At 45.5% G+C, this 18,918-nt stretch overlaps 1 protein-coding gene across 1 annotated transcript; it reads right to left on the bottom strand.

The window, feature by feature from the left end:
- Positions 1 to 1,514: 1,514 nt before the first annotated feature.
- Positions 1,515 to 13,816, bottom strand: HIF1AN (hypoxia inducible factor 1 subunit alpha inhibitor). The gene is made up of 8 exons (XM_006157391.2): positions 13,423 to 13,816; positions 12,930 to 13,180; positions 8,304 to 8,452; positions 5,916 to 6,061; positions 3,968 to 4,074; positions 3,505 to 3,568; positions 3,171 to 3,281; positions 1,515 to 1,869 (listed from the first exon to the last, which is right to left on the bottom strand). Exons 1-8 carry the CDS (start codon positions 13,594 to 13,596, stop codon positions 1,825 to 1,827), a joined length of 1,047 nt encoding a protein of 348 aa, XP_006157453.1. The 5' UTR covers positions 13,597 to 13,816; the 3' UTR covers positions 1,515 to 1,824.
- Between the last annotated feature and the right edge of the window lie 5,102 nt (positions 13,817 to 18,918).

Below are 18,918 nucleotides of genomic sequence, written 5' to 3'. Positions count from 1 at the left end.
CACACCACATACACAAATCCTCTCAGTCCTTGAGTGTCCTGTAAACTGAGCTTTGGGGGTGAGAACCATAGTTCAGACACTGCAAGTAAACCTTTGGCCAAAAAAAGAAAAAGAAAAAGAGAAAAGGGGATGAGGGTGGGAGTAGAAGGGAAACGCAGGGCCACACACCACCCACAGACTCGAGAAGAATGAGGCCCTTCGGGTTGTGCAATACACAGCTGCCCAGCTGTGAGCTGCAGCCCTGAGAGGGGTTCCTGTGAGAAGGTACTAAAGAAAGAAAATTCTACTTCTGTGTTCTACTGGTTGCCCTGACTACTAAGGGTGTTGTGGAACATTACATAGGGGTCTGGCAGAGGCGCTGGCTTTAGAAGAAGGCAAGGCTACATTTCTGTCCTTGCCCTGAGGTGGATGACAGGTAGTTAAGTTAGCTGCCTAAGCTCGACCCCATTTCATCTACTCAGCCAAGAAGCTCAGCAGGAGTAGAGGATGTGGCCTGGGCAGGGAGGGTCATAGGGCCTGGAGGCTCTAGTCAGTCAGCCTCAGGCAGATGGCAATGAGACTGACCAACACAGGATGGCTGAAATCCAAGTTAAAAAGCTTTAGGCTAGGTCAGGCAGGGCTTCCTGGGGCTCACACTGTACTGTCCCACTGGACGAAGCAAGCAGTGGAGAACCTTGGCAAGCAGAAGTTGGCCAGTGTGCACACACACGCATACGAGTGTGTGAATGTGTACACACACACACACACACACCCACACACACACACCTCCCCAGAAGGCTATTTTCTAAAAGTCTAGGCTACATTCATTTAAAATATACTTATTCACTGCATATTCTGTGCCATGGTATGAAGCCTTTCAAACTAAAACTCTCTCTCTCTCCCAGGATTCTTACCACATCACCGGCTACTTATGCTTTTGAAATACTAATAGTAAAATAGTAAAAGTATTCAACGCGCATATGAGTGTGTGAATGTGTACACACACACACACACACACACACACACACACACAGCTTCCCCCCTAGAACCTAGAGAAGCCAGAGCTCAAACTCCCTTGGTACTCAGCTCTGAGGCAAGAACTAGGGCTGAAAGAGAGAAGGCGTATGTGTCAGTAATCTGGAACTTACGCACAACCCTTGGTTGTGTTCCAGGGTTTCCTATGTATGGCTTGAGCTTGTAGGTCCCAGCTGAGAACCGATCTGATCCTCTCTCAGAGGAAGGCCATCTAGCTCCAAAGGCAAGCCTCCCTCTTCTCCTCCCATTAGAGCCCCAGTAGACATGCCCACCCAGCCTAGAGCCTGAATATGTAGAAACTGGAAGGAGGCGACTGACCTAGTGGTCAGATTAGGCCTGACCCTGCAGCCCAGATGCAGTAGGGGCCTCCCCTCTCTCAGGCTGAGGCACTGAGGTTGCAGAGGTTAGGGCTGAGAGCCAGAGGTGACATCCCGACCCAGAAACGGGGAACTGGGAACAGAAACATGTGTGCGTGTGCAGCACACACACACTTTCCAAGGTTGACAGACTAACACATACAGACATGATGACAACCAGAAGCTGGAACTCCACACACTGAATGCAGGACTTTAGGGGGGCAGAGAGAGAAGGTGCCTGGGCACATGAGGCAAGGGTAAGAAGTCCCTCCAAGTGGGAGCGGAGTGCCGACCGCCCTGCCTCGCCTCAAACACCTGCCTCCAGGGCCATGGCAAGAGTCCAGTCCATTAAGTGCAGCGTGCAATACTAGCGCTTGGAGTCTCCTGTCCTCATCAGTGAAGCGGTGTGGACGGGATAGCAGTCACCTGGCAGGAGGTCTTGACCCCTGGCAGGCTAGTTGTATCGGCCCTTGATCATTGTGTTCAACAAGGGCCCGACCTGTAAAGAGACACGAGGAGTCAATCAGAAATGCCTGTGCCCGGCAATGGAGCTGGACAGGTGTGTCTGGAGACGTTCGATGTCCAGTTGAGGACAGGGACAAAGCTTTCTTTCAATCTTGTGAATGCTCTAGTCAACTCCCTTCCTGAAGACCAACTCTATATTCTGGGGCAGGGCCTGCTCTGTGGGGCCAACTTGTATTACCTTTCCTCTCTCATCATCCTCTAACTGTAAGGAGCATAGAACTTAAAAGAGGAGTCAGAGAAGGCTGGCAGGTGGCATGATGGCAGGGATGCTGGACTCCCACATGGCCAACCATGGTTCGAGTTCTGGACCTGGTGGCTTCCTTTCTCACTTTTCCTCCCTCCCTCTCTCTCTCTCTCTCTCTCTCAATTTCTCCAGTTGAATTTAAAAATAATAAATAAAATTAAAAGAATAATTCTTTTTAAAAATTAGCAATTGGAATTAAATAATTCTTTAAAACAAAACAAAAAGGAGTCAGAAGAGAGAGCAGGTGGCGTGGTGGTTGGGGCACTGGACTCCCACACGGTCGGCCGGTGGCGTGGTTTACTTTCTCACTTTCCCTCTCTCTCTTTCTGTCTCTCTGGTGAGTGCCTGTGCTCTGTAGAAAATTAAAATAATAATAATAATAATAATAATAATAATAATGATCAATAAAAACAAGTTTTTTAAAATGAGGAGGTCAGAGGAGCTAATAATCTCTGAATGTCTGACAGTGTCTGCATGTTCCTCCAATGTGCCTTAAGGACGTCATATGTCTCAACAAAAGGTCACTGCAACTGAGGATGCTGCCGTCTTCCAACCCCACACGTACCTGTGGATGCCGAGGCTATCCACGGGAAGGAAGGAGGCAAGAGCAGTACCAACAGAGACCGCCCACAGTCCCTGTTTACCTGATGGACCACGGGCACACCTGCATGGGAAGCAGGTCTCAACATCACCTACAGCAGCCTTGGCACAGCTGAGTGAATGCAGGGAGATGCTTTAAAGCTCGCTTCCCATTCCAGAAGAATCCCCTCAGGGGTTCCCAGCTGGCACACAAACCCCACGGGAAACATTACTACTAGCATGGAACAGATTATAATTGATCCGCCAGTCAAGCCCAGCTCCCACCAGAAAATAAGAATTTCCCAAACATACCCATAACCTCTATGAAGAGAGAGGACACCAGATAGCGACTGAGACAGAGGTGCTATAGAGAATGTCACACACACCAATCCAACCTTCCTGTCAACCCGCCTAATGAGCCACAGGAGGGCTACCACGGGGCAGTCACATACCTCTTGTGGGTTTCCCAAGGCCTCTCCAAGCATCTTCTCAATGTTTCTCATTATGGCCACTTTCTGATGAGCTTTGAGAGGATATTCAATTCTCTTAGGGGTGGGAGCCCCCTAGAAAGGAAGCAGTGGCTCAGGAAATATCTCTAGCAGCAAGCTTCAGTGTTACCCCACTGTTCCTAGTACCATCCTCCCATCTATGAAGCCCAATTCAATTTTATCCCTCTCGGTCTCCCCAAAGGCCAAGAGTAGCCAATTGCCCCATTCCATTCAAAATCATTTATGACATCTACTTAGTTTCATCTGAGGTGGGGGGAAGAAAATCAACCATATTCACCTTATACCAGAAGTTCACAGTGATGGTAATCCCCCCATCGAGTAATGACTCTATGTGATGCCACCTGCAAGAGAACAGACAGCCCTGTTCACCACCGGTACTCTTTACAGAGGGTGGGAAATGAGGTAGAGCCCAGTTAGGGGAAGCAGTGAAAACAGCATCTCTACTACTCATCCTGTAAAATACACACTGGGCTAGAGGCACTGGTGTTCTGTGTCCAGACACCAAAGAGCGCAGAATAGTTTCTCTAGCTGCAAGCCTCTGAGTTCCTTGGACTTAAGGAACTGTCATCCTAGCCCAGAGATAGGGTTGTCATTTCCCCCATGGTCACGATGCTACATCTGGATAGGCCAATCTCTTTGCAGAGCACGTAAGATCAATCCTATCACAACTCAGGACACAGGTAAGATGTCCCAGGGAATGGGAAGCTCCCAGGATACCCCGATCCTGGCCCTCTACTCACCAGTACATTGGGATATAAAGAACATCGCCAGGGCCAACCACTGTTTCATAACCGACCACATTTCGGAAATTGGGGAACCTCTCATAGTCAGGATTGTCAAAGTCCACCTAAAAGGTTCAAGCAAAAAAAAGAAAAGAAAAATTAGTTTATTTCTACCTAACTACTATGTGCTAGTTTTGGTGGGGCAAAAAAAAAAAAAAAACCCTTAAGAAAAAATCTTCAGAATTTCTATCCAGCAGAAGACACAACACGTACGAAACTCTCTCTTAAAAAATGCTTTAAGACAGTCCATGCCAGATGTTGGGGAAAAAGAATCCTAGGCTTGGGTCGGCCCTATAACCTAATGGTTAGGGGAGCCAGATCCCACATGGCTGACCACGGTTCAAATCCTGACCCTGGTGATCTGAAAAACATGCCAGGTGTGTGTGCATGTGTGATGTGTGCCAAAAATCCATGGTGAAGAACTGGAAGGGGTCATGGCATGACTATATCCCAGTAAGGGGTACTTTCTCTTTGGCACTTAAAAATAAACAAGGGGATAAAAGATGGCACGGTGGTGAAGGTGCTAGTTTTCTCAGATGGTCCACTGGACTTCAGAGCCCCAGAGCTGGAGGCTTGAAAGTCACACAGGGTATGTGGGCGTGCATACCCACCCAAAATCTCATGAGGAAAAAGGATTGTGCCATAGCCATTCCCCTCTCCCCGCCCCCAGGGTGATTTCTCACTTTCTCTCTCTCTCTCTCTCTTTCTTTCTCTCTCTCTCTCTGTATTTCTCCAGCAAGCACACATGCCCTATGGCAAAACCCTTAAAATAAATAAACAAACAAACAAAACCTAGGCTCTAGTCCTCCTAAGGTTTAAAAAAAAAAACAAAAACAAAAATAAAACAAAACAAAAAAAACAACCTCCTCTGGAGCCTCAAGATGGTAGGACTTATCCTTCACTCAAACCTTCAAAAAATTTCTCCCTAAAACATATTTAACCAGCATCATCTCCTACATGAAGTAGCCAGGCAGCTTTCTTAAGAGAGGAGAGGGTATCTCTGGCTGATGACAGTCAACCATGTACCTCATTTAGATCCAGGAAATACACTAAGTAAACGTACGGCAGTTTTATTTACTCATCTCTGTATCAAAAAGAAATAGCATCCATGACAGAAAACCATTAAATTCAACAGAGACATATACACTTTGTTCCATGACCTATAAGCCAATCAGAGAGAGAAACCAGTCTACCAGCATCAACCATGGAGTCTGCCCCCAAGAATTAGCTCTACAGGGCTGTTTATACCAGTACACACCTGGGAACCACCCCAGGATGCTATAATTTAAAATCACACTGCAAAACTACTTTCTGGGGTTGTCTGTAAGGCAAGACTAGCCTGTGCTCCAAATCTGGCATATAGCCACAGGGAATAAAAAGATATTCTGGCCTTTGATTCCAGAAGTTACTTCCTAGAATGCAGAGTTCTACACCCTCCTCAGGCCACACAAGCTCACCTGGCTCTGTCTGTCACATGGGTGATGGACTGGGTATGGGTAGAGGCACTCAAACTGATCCGGAGGGAATAAGATGCATCGCTTGTAGCCTTTTATCTGAGCAAAGAAGTTCTGCTGCTCATCATAGTGAGCAGGAGTCACATTTCCTGCAGAGAGAAAGACATGTTCTTATCTGCACAGTCTACCAGCATCAACCATGGAGTCTGCCCCCAAGAATTAGCTCTACAGGGCTGTTTATACCAGTACACACCTGGGAACCACCCCAGGATGCTATAATTTAAAATCACACTGCAAAACTACTTTCTGGGGTTGTCTGTAAGGCAAGACTAGCCTGTGCTCCAAATCTGGCATATAGCCACAGGGAATAAAAAGATATTCTGGCCTTTGATTCCAGAAGTTACTTCCTAGAATGCAGAGTTCTACACCCTCCTCAGGCCACACAAGCTCACCTGGCTCTGTCTGTCACATGGGTGATGGACTGGGTATGGGTAGAGGCACTCAAACTGATCCGGAGGGAATAAGATGCATCGCTTGTAGCCTTTTATCTGAGCAAAGAAGTTCTGCTGCTCATCATAGTGAGCAGGAGTCACATTTCCTGCAGAGAGAAAGACATGTTCTTATCTGCAGTACCGTTCTACTGCGCAGGCTGGAACACAGGGGCCAGTGCTGGGAAGAAACCCAGCTGCCCTCCCAGTTAAGGGTACTGAAACAAAATTTCAGGCAGAATCAGGGAAATCATAATTACAACTCTCAGCAACTTAGTGTTTCATTATTACGGCTAACAAGTCTAGCCTTATATCTACCATCCACTAGCCAAGGAGACTTTCCTAAAGGATGGCTGCTGCCCTTACTGGAGGCAAGAGCACACAAAATACTACTCGCAAGTCTGGCAGAGTGATACACTGTGCATATGTGCACTCTTCTTGACTATGGCAAGAATTTAAGGGACGCAAACCAGTTAGAATGATGGAAATGACTGGTATCAACAATGCATGCACCATCTACTTTGGGAGGTAACCAGTCATTTTAACTTGTATGAAAATGTACAGCTTTGGGTAGATCTTTCAGAGCTCAAAGATTCTCAACCTTTGCTCCCACTCAACACACCTGTGGCATGTGCCACTTCTTAGAGCAATAATGGAGTTCACTGGTGCTGGTCACACAATGATACAATTGTATATATTATACAAAAGTAAAAAGAGTGTTATATGAATATTTTAGGTATATTTAAAATGCTACCTTGAATTAGTTCTGTCCTAAGGTATGTCTGTCTATTCCAACTACTCCTTCATAACTAGGGCACAGCTGTTGTCCTTTCGTAGTCCTTCAGTTGAACACATCCTTCTGCGGGGCACGGAGTTTCAGAAACACTCTCTAGGTCTGCCTGGGTCTGCCAAGACGCTGCCTTCCCAAGTGCTGAGAGCCCAAGTGCACCCTCAGAGGGGAGCTGCTCTCTCATCCCTACCAGAGGCCTCTACTCCCCTGTATGCTACACGCTACCACAGGGAAGGGAGGCAACAGGAAAACCCAAGAGTCAAGTACATCAGACCTAGCAGGTCAGCCTGAGCCAGTTTCAAAGGGGCAAGTAAATGCCAACTCGTAAGCTACACTGCTGGAAACCTTTATTAAACCAGCAGCAAAGGATCAGATCTCAAGAAAGGACAATCAAAGGAGAAAAGATCTAAGAGCCCAGTGGTGAATGACAATGAAAAATGATTCTGCTGCTTTGTCCGTCCAGCTATTCACCATTAACTAAGTACCTACTATGAGCCTGGCACTCAATGCCATAAGTAGAAATGAAATAAAAACCTGCCCTACAAATAGCACGTCTTGTTTGATTTGAGTTTAAAGGCTTTTCCTCTTAAGAGGAAAACAACAAACAAACAAACAAACAAACAAAAAAACCCACTTACCTATTTCTCTATGTATACATAACATTCTCTATCAAGAAACACAAGAACTCATAGTATGTGGTGCTTCCAGGAAGGGAACTGGGAGACTGGCAGATGGGTGGAAAAGAGGCCTATCACTACATACCCACTTAGACCTTTTGAATTTTGCACCCTACAAATGCATTATCTATTTAAAAATAAGGCTGAATTTACATCAGGAAAGTAAGTTTCCCCTTTCACTGGGATAAAAAAAAATCTGGGGACCAGCAGTTGGCATAATGGCTATGTTGCTGGACTCCCACGTAGTTGACCACAGTTCAAGTCCTGGACCCAGTGGCTTAAACTCACACCAGGCGCATGTGCTTACCCAAGATCCCGAGAAGAGAATGGAGGAGAAGGGACTGCAGCATGGCCATCCCCCCTGGGGGAGTGATTTCTTGCTTTCTATCTCTCTGTCTCTGTCTTTCTGGCGAGCGCATGTGCCCTATGGCAAAAACCTCTCAAAAAAAAATAAATAAATAAAAATAAAAAATCTGAACACACAGACCCAACAGAGAATAGCACTATTTCAGAAAGGTCCCTAATATCTCAATATACTGGGTAACTGGAAAAGTCATGATACATTTTTGCATAGAAAAAAACATAGAAAAATATGTCATGACTTTTCTGACAACCCCATATGTACTCATACAGCAACTGGGGAAAAAAAAAAAAGGGAACATTTTTTAGGGTCCATGAAACTAGCTTAAAGACTTAACATCTACTATTTCATTTACTCTCCATAGCTATTTATGAGATATTATCATGCTCCTTTCACAGATGAGGAGGGTAAAGCTTAAGAAAGTTAAATGACACATTCGGTTATAAAGCAAGTCAGTGGTGGTGACAGGATGAGAAATCCGGTCTGAACGACTCCAAGCCATGCTGCTTTCTGAGACTTCTTACCTTGCATGCCAATGAGCAGCAGGTTGGAGGTCAGCTGCCCCCAGCCGCGCTTTCCCTGTTGCTTATTAATCCAGTTCCAGTTAAAACCCAAGAAGTCCATGACAATCTTCCTGCCCACGGTGTCATTGAGCGTCTGCTGCAGATACAACCTACATTCCCCAAGAAGAATATTCCATTAGTCCACATACACACAGTCCCTAGCATGGCCTCCCACCTGACAGTATAAACCCCGATCCACAAGGTCATCTCCAACAGAGAACAGACGCAGCTCTGCAAATCTTAGTCAGGATGAAGTCTGAACTCTTACCTATCCTTTTTGAGCTCCTTTCAACACCACTGTTAACTTTAAGAAGTTACTCTCAAGGACCAGCAGATGGCGTAATGGTTACACCACTGGTCTTCCATGTGGTTGACTGCGGTTTGAGTCCTGGTCCCAGTGTCTTAAAACTCATGCTGGATGAGTGTGCGTGCATGCTCAAAACCCCAAGAGGAGAAGGGAGAAGGGAATGTGTCATGGCCATCCCCCCTGGGGGGTGATTTCTCGTTTTCTGTCTTTCTGTCTCTCTGAACACACGCGTCCTACAGCAAAAACCTCTTAAGGACAAAAAAAAGTGATTCTCAAACTTTTCTCAGTTATAGAACTCCTTTCAACAAAGATTCCCGGGCCGGCAGCTGGCATGGTGGTTAAGGCACTGGACACTCTCACACAGCCGACTACAGTTCAAGTCCTGAACCTGATGGCTTGCTTTCTCACTTTCCTTCTCTCTGTGTGTCTGTCTTTCCCTCGTCAAATGAAAATTAAATGAATTAATAAATAAAATTAAATAAATATTAAAAAAAGAGAAACCAACAAAGATTCCCTATGAAAATAGACACACCAGGGGGCTTCGGGAAGTCACAGAGGGCAGCCCCAAAGCACAATTGAGCACTGTGCACAGAAGGCTGGATCTCACATGGCTGACAGTAGTTTGAGTCCCAATCCAGCAGCTTGAAACACATGCCAGATGAATGTGCATGTATATCCAAATTCTTGACAGGATAGAGAAATGGAGGAAAAAGGATCGCAGAATGATCATGTTCCACTGATGGGTACTTTCTCTATTAGTCTCTCTCTCCCTGGCAAGTACAACCTTTGGAAATTGAAGGGAAAGAAAAAGTTCACAGAAAATGAAATTAAAGTACAAGTTTGTTTTGGTGCAGAAGTTTTAAAATCCATGCAAAGTTTAATACTAGGTTGTTTTCTATGCAAAAATATGGCATGACTTTCCTGATGACTCAACAGTACCATTTTCTACAAATTTTTTGAAGATACTTTACAAACACAGACTTTCCATATAATTACATAGGCTCCTGGCAGCCTCTCCACAGACACTAAATGGTGAATCAGCCTTCCTCCAGAGAGTCTCACAGTCTGAAACATTTCTGCTCCTTGAGGGCCACTGTGGAAGACTGTACTATTTACCAACAGGTGTTCGTTCCCTCACTGTGGGAGTATTCTTCCCTACCCTGTTAAGCCAGGCTTGCTTATTTAACTTGCTTCGGTCAATGAAATATCTACAGAAGTGACTTGCGTTGCTTCCAATTGCAATTTTTAAAAAGTTATTATTTATTTTATTTATTACTATTATTATTTTGTTTGTTATACCGCACATGCATTCACCGGAGAGAGAAAGAAAGTGAGAAAGCAAGCCACCAGGTCTAGGACTCGAACTGTGGTCAGCCATGTGGGAGTCCAGCATCACAACTACCATGCCACCTGCCAGCCCCCCAATTGTGATCTTAAGCAGCAGTTTTTTTCTTTCCCCCAGCCACAGCAACTACAAAATTCCAGATAGCAGCTGCTGGGGCAATCTGGGTCTCAGAGCGAACAAGACAATAGGAAAATAAAATGTGACCCATAATGGACACAGAGGAATAAACCTTTGTTATTTCAAGTTCCTAAGTTCTGGCTGGAAGCCTGGTTTATCCTGACCAATACAGCCACCTAACCCCTGCAGCTGAAGGAAGACCTGATGCAGGCTTGAAGTCCCTAAATAGCTGTGGATGGTCAGGAGTCACTTAAGGGACATAAAAACCTGACACACTTGATCCTTCATGAACGGGCAAACCTGAAGAAAAAAAAAAAAAAAAGGCAAAAGTGGCTGGGGGCGAAGGCAAAAGTGGCTGGTCCTGATAACATTACTTCAAAAGTTCAAAGACATACCTCACTGCCTAGAACCATAACGTTTAAGGCAATGTTAAGTAGAAATCTTGATGAGTTAGAAATACTAGCTACCTTTTGGGGGACATGGGACCCTCAAGACTTCTATGTAACCTTTAGGCTCTCACCAGAGATTATAAAATACATATTCACCCAAAACTTTTGCAAGTGACTTAGAAAGAATCAGGAACATTCCTGAAACATTACTCTAAACAGCATTCCTATTTATCCTAAACAGTAACTGATCAAAATAGCTCAGAGTGCCCTAATACTTTTTATTCCACAATCACAAACACCTATACAATCACAATGCTGTTAGGGTGTTAAAGCCAGCTAACAGGGCAACATTTGCACATTTTGTAAAACAAAAATTTTCATTTAAAATCATTCATAAAGTGCAGGCTACACGTACGGCTCATACTCAGTGAGGCAAAATGTTCTCACCACAGGAGGCAAGAAACTTCGAATGACTGAGAAACCTGAAGATTCAAATGTCTTATACTCAGTCTAGGCACATGTTCATTCAACAGAATTACACACTCCACCAGTACTATTTAAATCAATCTTTCAATACTGGATGTGGATGTGTGTGTGTATATACACATGCTGCGTTTAAATTTGAGAAAATGCATGAGATGACTCAATGAAACAGTCTTTATAAGACATAAAGGACAGAATAACCACAGTTCACGACTTCCAGGAAACTCTTTGACTTAGTTAAAGTCCCAGCATCATGACAATAGCTGAATGTCAAAAAGTACAAAAAAAAGGATACTTCAAATCTATTCACCTGGTTGGCATAGCAGGCGGAGCCAGCAGACAGCTGAAGCACCCCTGCTTCAATAGAGGAAACCTCAGTTAGTACCAAAGGAGAGCTGGCCATTCACCATGAAGTACTCAGTGAAAGCACTTCCCCAGAGGCAATTACAGTGTGGGACTGAATGTAGACTGGGACCTACACAAGAGGCTCACCTTCTAAAAAGGGATAAAAGCAGAGAAACATGATTACTCTCACGTGTCTTGTGTTTACCACCACCAGCACAATGTGGAACACTAAGACACCACCCCCAACTTAATCTGATTTTTCCTAGGTATCCTTTATCCCCACAATCCTAACGAACAGCTTTTCAGCTTAAACCGGCAAGCCAGTACAAAGGACAGAGGCTGCAAACTGGTTATTTCAAAACTAAATCTACGCAGACATTTTGTTTGGCACCATGCAGCTTCCTTTCCTTTTTCCCCCTGGAGGGAGATTTTTGCTATAGGGCATGTGTGCTCACTGGAGAGACAGAGAGAGAAAGGAAGAAATAACCCCTTCCCCCAACAAGGGGGATGGCTAGGCTGCCCTTCTCCTCTTGGGATCCTGGGCGCACATGCACACGTGCCTGGTGTTAAGCCCTGGGTCCAGGACTCAAAATGCAGTCGTCGCTGGGAGTCCAGCGATGGTCCAAATGGACCATTATGCTATCTGCTGGTACCCTCATGCAGCTTTTCAAAAAAAAAAAAATCTAAATGAGCTGCCAACATTCAAAAGTCAAAAGATTTTGGGACCAGCGGTTAGCATAATGGCTATGTCGCTGGACTCCCACATAGTCGACCGCAGTTCGCGTCCCGGACCCGGTGGCTTAAACTCATGCCGGGCACGTGTGCATGCGTGCCCAAGATCCTGAGAGGAGAATGGAGAAGGGATTGCGGCATGGCCATCCCCCTTGGGGGGTGATTTCTCGCTTTCTATCTCTCTGTTTCTGTCTGGCGAGCACACGCGCCCTATAGCAAAAACTTCTCCAAAAAAAAGAAAAAAAAGTCAAAAGATTTTAATTTTTTCATATTTTAATTTAAAAAAAAAATAACTTTATTTTGATTTGACCAGAGAGGGACGGAGTGAGAGAGTGAAAGAGAGAGAGAATAAATGAGAAAGCAAGTCACAACATCCAGTACTCAAACTACAGTCGGCCAAGTGGGAGCCTGCCAGCCTCAAAAGTCAAAAGATTTAAAATATGGCAACCCTGGGACTGCTTTCCCAAATAGAAACAAGCACATCAAGGAACTGCTTCTCACTCTGAACAGGGCATGCACCTTCAGCTTCATTATGGTTTCCACTCAGACAAATTCACTCATTTCATTCACCTGCCTGACCCTCCGAAGCAACTGTGACTGTCACTTTAATAGAAGAAACCAGAGACTCAGAGTTCAAGTGTAATCATTTCCTCATCCCTCAAGCAGGAGAAGTGGCTGACTGCAGCTGCAAGAACCACTAAGAACAACACAAACCTCTTATAGGCTGGAAGAACAGACCATTCATTCAGCAGAATCCAGAGATAGGAGATGTCAATCTCTACTCACCCACCGCTGCCACACCTTCAAACAAACACAGGAGGAAAAAATGATGCCCTAGCCAATGGAAAAGCCAAGATCTAGGAACTTACCTCTCTTCCCCTCCTCGCTGCTGTATATCCTGCAGCTTCTCCACAAACTCGTGAAATTTCATTTCCTCCCTGTTGGACCTTGGCTTAAAGTTCTGGAAATTAGCCATCTTCTTCTCATCGTAGTACAAGAACTTGTGGGTGCTGGCGCTGTACACAGAGAAGTCTCCGTTGCCGATATTCTCTTGCAGGTATTCGAGGTCCCACTTCAGGGCAGGATACACAAGGTTTGTGTCGGTCAGCACTACAGGCTCCTAAGCGAAAACACCAGGTGAAAAAACAAAGTAATCCCAGGAGTGGGCAGGCTTTCCTGGGAGTCCAACAACTTCCCAACTTCAGAGTAACTTCTCCCGTTAACCAGCACCAATCTCTCAAGGTCCCTTTCTCCTCGCCTCCCTCTCCGCCTCCCCCTAGGCCCCAGTCCACACCCCGGCCAGCCCCTGACCTGTCCCCCATCTGGGTCCCTCCTCCCTCGGAACACGGCCCCGCCCCCCACCTCATTCTCGATAAGCTCCTCCGCACGGGGGTCGCTCTGACTCAGACGCGGGATGGGCCGGGTTGGGAAGCTATAGCTGCGCAGTTGGGATTCATCCCAGGAGGGCCCCGGGGCTTCAGCCTCTTCCCGGGGCTCTCCAGAGCCCGAAGACCCTGTCGCCGCCGTCGCCGCCATCTCCGCCGCTAAGGACGGCCCCACCGGAACCGGAAGCGCCGCCTATTCCGGACGAAACCACAACGAAAACCACAGAGATGAGCTGCGAGAGAGAGAGCGGTCCGGAGACGTTAAGGACGCGAAGTCTAGGTCTGCAGGAGCGCCCCCTAATGGCGACCTACAGCTCCACTCCTGAAGAAACCGGGCTAGACGTTATAAAGTCCCACTAAACAGAGGCGATCACCTGGTAAGTCAATCCACAAAATAGTATTGCTTCCTCAGTATGCCCAGGTCTACATAAGAGGCAAAGAAGGAGGAAAGTTCAGTGAGGCATTAAACTTGACACTCATGGATAGGGAAGAAGCGAACGCTTAACTAATGAAGTCAGAAGGAAAAGTGATTCCTGCATTGATAAGATGTTAGGTAAGGCTGCTTTGAAGGCCTAGGCAGAAGATAGATGGCAAGTTCTATTCTTTTCTCTTTTTTTTGGAGAGGTCTTTGCTATAGGGCGTGTGTGCTCGCCAGAAAGACCCAGAGAGACAGAAAGCAAGAAATCCCCCCCACCTGTGGGGGATGGCCACGCTACAATCCCTTCTCCTCCATTCTCCTCTCGGGATCTTGGGCACACACGCACATGCGCCTGGCGTGAGTTTAAGCCACTGGGTCCGGGACTCGAACCGCAGTCGGCTACATGGGAGTTCAGTGACATAGCCATTACACTAACTGCTGGTCCCGCAAGTTGAATTCTTGAAAATCATGGGGTGTCTTATTTTGTTTAGTATATTGGTTTTTTTGCCTGTATCACCAACTGTTTGTGCCATGAGAACAATGCCATTATTAGTGGCCAAATATGGACATCCTACCTTTTCAAAACAATCTTTTAATATGTGTTAGCTATAAAGGCATATCAGTTTTCATGAGAGTCTGAATTCTAAAGTGGAGCACAGTATTTGTACCCCATGGTGTACATACCCTAAGTCTCTCCCCTTAAATCAGAGCAGGATTTGAGAATATGATATGGTATTATTCCAGTGGTTAAATTACATTATATGACAAAGATGGAACTTAGGTCCCTAATCAGTTAACTTTTTCAAAGGGAGATTTATCCTGGGTTGGCCTGACCTTATCACTCTAGCTCTTTAAATCTGGGTCTGAAGGGAAAAGACAGAAGCATTAAGGAGTCCAGCATCCTTAACCACCACCTGCTGGCTCCCATACCAAACATTTAAAAAAGAATTAACCTTGGCCCAGCCTTGGTAGTGAGCACTGGTGAATGCTGGTACTCAGCAGGCTGAGGCTACCGGGAAGATCCAGTTTCAATTCTAGCCTACCCTAAAAGCCAGGCACAGTAGCGTTCTCCTTTAGTCCCTGCTACTCGAGAGACTGAGGCAGGAAGATCATGAAATGACAAGACCCTGTCTCAAAAAAAAAAAAAAAAATAGACACACACACACGTAACAAAAAAAAATTATATACCATGACTAAGTGGAATTTATTCCAGAAATCACTAGCAATCAATGTAATACACCATGTTAATGGAAGAAGGAGAAAAAAAATCATTTCAATAGACAGAAAAAGTTTCTGAAAAACTCATCCTCTCATAATTAAAACAGGATTCCAAACAACACCATCAAGAAAATAAAAAAGACAACGCTCAGAATGGGAAAAAAATATTTAAAAATCATGTATCTGATAAGAGAACAGTATCTAGGATACTTTAAAGAATTTTACAAGTCATCCAGGACAACTCAATTAAAAAACGAACAAAGGACTTGAATAGACATTTTGCCAGAGACAGACAGTGCCAAATAAGCATGTGAAAAGATGCTCAACATTGCTCCACATTTTTCCCCTTTATTGTCAGAGGGCACGTCCACTCAGAGAGACAGAGAAAGTAAAGTACCACCCAACAGGGCAGGAAGATCATGACGTGACATTATAGCAATGGTATAATTCCCCTTCCTCCATTCCTCTATCCCATCAGGATTCTGGGCACACATGAACATGTGCCTGGCACGTGTTTCAGTGCCAGGACTGGAACTGTAATCAGCTGTTTGGGATCTAGCTTCTTCAACCATTGAGCTACAAGGCTGGCCCAAAGTTCTACATTGGTAGTCATTAGGGTAGTGCAAATCAAAATGGTGGTGAGATACCATTTATAACTACTAGGATGGGTATAATAACAATACAGCAAGCGTTGGGATATAGAGAAATTGGAATCCTCATATGTAGCTGATGGAAATGTAAAATGATGCAACTGCTTTGAAAAACAATTAGTGGCACAGTGGTAAAGCAGCCAATTTCACATGGAAAGGTCCTAGGTACACATCCTGGAGCCTTCCTGAACATGCTGGGCATGCACTCACATGCCCATGATCTGGGCCAGCTGAGACTACGGTTGGATAGTAGTATAAAGGCCCTATTTCAGGGACCAGCAAGTGGCATAGTGGTTAAGGCGCTGGACTCCCACATAGTGAACCATGATTCAAGTCGTGGACACATTGGCTTGAAACTCACTCTGGGCATATATGCATGTGTGCCCAGAATCCCAAGAGGAGGAGAGAGGACTGTGGCATGACCATCCCCCCTGGGGGGAGGATTTCTCACTTTCTGTCTCTCCAGTGAGCACTCATACCCTATAGCAAAAATCTCTCTCTCTCAAAAAAAAAAAAAAAAGCCCTATTGCAAGTATCTATCTCTCTGTCTCTGTCTCTCTCTAATGCAAGTAAATAAACTGAAAAAAAGTAAATATAGATTTCCTAACAACCCAGTATTTCTTAGCTATATATGCAAAAGAATTGAAATCATACATGTATTAAAAAATTTGTACAAGAGAGCCAGCCAGATGTCATAGTGGTTAAGGTGACTGGATCCCACATGGCCAAGTGTATGGTTCAAGACCTGGACCTGGCAGCTTGGTAAACAGACCAGGTACATGTGAATGCATGCACAAAATCCTGAGAGGTAGGGAACCAGCAGTTAGCGTAATGGCTATGTCGCTGGACTCCCACATAGTCGACCGTGGTTCGCGTCCCGGACCCGGTGGCTTAAAACTCACGCTGGGCACATGTGTGTGCGTGCCCAAGATCCCGAGGAGAATGGAGGAGAAGGGATTGTGGCGTGACCATCCCCCTTGGGGGGTGATTTCTCGCTTTCTGTCTCTCTGTCTCTCTCTGTCTGTCTGGCGAGCACACGCGCCCTATAGCGAAAATCTCTCCAAAAAAAAAAAAAAAATCCTGAGAGGCAAAGGGAGGAGACGGGATTGTGGCATGGCCATCCCCCTAGGGGAGGTGACTTCTCACTTTCCCACTCTCTTTCTTTCTCTCTCTCTCTCTGATGAGCACATATGTATAGCAAAAAACTTAAAAATTGTACAAGAATGGTCACAGCAGAATTAGTTATAATACCCAAAAAGCAGAAAACAACCTGAACATCTATTTACTGATGAATAGCTAAATAAACTGTTGTACATACATAAAATGGAATCTTATTTGGCCATGAACTGAATGAAGTATTGATCTATGCTGTAACACAGACAAACCATGAAAACATCATGCTAAATGAGAGAAGATGGACAGTAAAGGCCACATGTTGTATGATTCACTTATATAAAACATCCGGAATAGGCAAATCCACAGAGACGGAAATAGTTAGTGGTCGCCAGGAGGTGGGAAAGAAGAAATGTGCTAGTGAGTGTGGTCTTTTGGGGGGAGGGTGACAAATGTTTGAGAATTAGATAGTGGTGATGATCGTACAACTTTGTAAACAAATCACTTTACTCTTTACAAGGGTGAATTTTATGATAAAAATAAACCAATTAGAACAACTTTCTTGTTTTAAGTCTGCCATAGGATGCATGCACTTGCTGGAGAGCAGTACTGAGGGGGAGAAAGTGAGAAACCGTCCCTGGAGGTAGGAGGGAGGATGGCCATGTCATCGTCCCTTCTCCTCTCAGGATTCTGGGCATGCACCCACATGTGCCCAGCATGTTTTCCAAGCTGCTACATCCAGGACTCAAACTGCAGTCAAAACCATGCAGTCAACCATTTGGGATCCAGCTGCCTTAACTACCATACCATCTGGCTGGCCCCCAACTCTGTTTCCTGACCCGGATTAGACCAGGGTTTATTATTGGTTGAATGCGGATGTTTTCAACCAGTAATGCTCATGTCTGAGAGTTGCTGTGAAGTATACACCCCAGGATTTATACACTGAATAGTATATATCATTTTTTGTTGCTCTAATACATATTTGAGAAAATCTATAATAATGGATTCTGCTCCAAAATAGTGGTCACCCAAAAAGCTGCTGAAAATATATGCATATTGGGACAGTAGAAGGCATAATGGTTCTGGTGCTGAACTCCCAAGTAGTGGACCGTGGTTTGAGTCCCAGACCTGGCAGCTTAAAACTCACTGGGCATATGTGTGTGTATGCCCAAAATCCCGAGAGGAGAATGAAGAAGGGATTGTGGTGTGGACATCCCCCCTGGAGGGTGATTTCTCACTTTCTGTCCCTCTGTCTCTCTGGCAAGCACGTGGGCCCTATTGCAAAAATCTCTCAAAATATATGCATATCTATAATGTATAAATGATTCAGATGCCACTTGTGCAAACAAAGTGAAAACATTTATATGTAAGCAAATACAGTAATACCTTCCATTCTGTTCAGTAACTCTGTTCATTGTGGGCCAGTTTGAAATCTATTTATCCAAGTCCTAGCAAATCCAAGGACCTAGCAAGCCCGAGTAGCTTCTGGTGACAGGTTCAGTTTTACATCTGTTGGATTGAGGTGTGGGACATTTCCCGGCAAACACGGACTGACACTGAGGAGCCAATTTGGGGTCCATTTGTGTGTTGCACTGAGCACCTAAGTGAAGGTTAGCCAGTTTGTAAAACAGAACTAGAGCAGGCAAGATCAAGGGCTGAGTCTGAAGAATGAACACATTTGGGGACAGAACGAGTAGTCCCAGGGGAGAGGAAGAAGGCAAGCAGCAGAGAAGACAATCAGACAGGTTCACTTTACTAGTACAGATGCTGGGAGAGGGGGCCACTGTCCCCCAGCGTCCCGAGGACAGAAGGGCCCCCATCCCCAGGAGTCCTGGGAGAGATGGCTCACTGCCACCTGGGGGGCCTTGGAAAAGGTGGGCCACTGTCCCCCCCCTCCCGAGTCCCTGGGAGAGGTGGGCCATCGACCCCCAGAGTCCCTAGGAGAGGGATGTCACTGTTCCCTGAGAGTCCCTGGGAGAGGGATGTCATTGTCCCCCGAGAGTCCCTGGGAGAGGGATGTCACTGTCCCCCGAGAGTCCCTGGGAGAGGGATGTCACTGTCCCCCGAGAGTCCC

The sequence above is a fragment of the Tupaia chinensis genome, unplaced genomic scaffold (genome assembly GCF_000334495.1).
Source record: "Tupaia chinensis unplaced genomic scaffold, TupChi_1.0 Scaffold000539_1, whole genome shotgun sequence".
Lineage (NCBI taxonomy): Eukaryota > Metazoa > Chordata > Mammalia > Scandentia > Tupaiidae > Tupaia > Tupaia belangeri.
The sequence above is the reverse complement of the archived record's forward strand: the minus strand, read 5'-3'. Positions and strand labels throughout refer to the sequence as shown.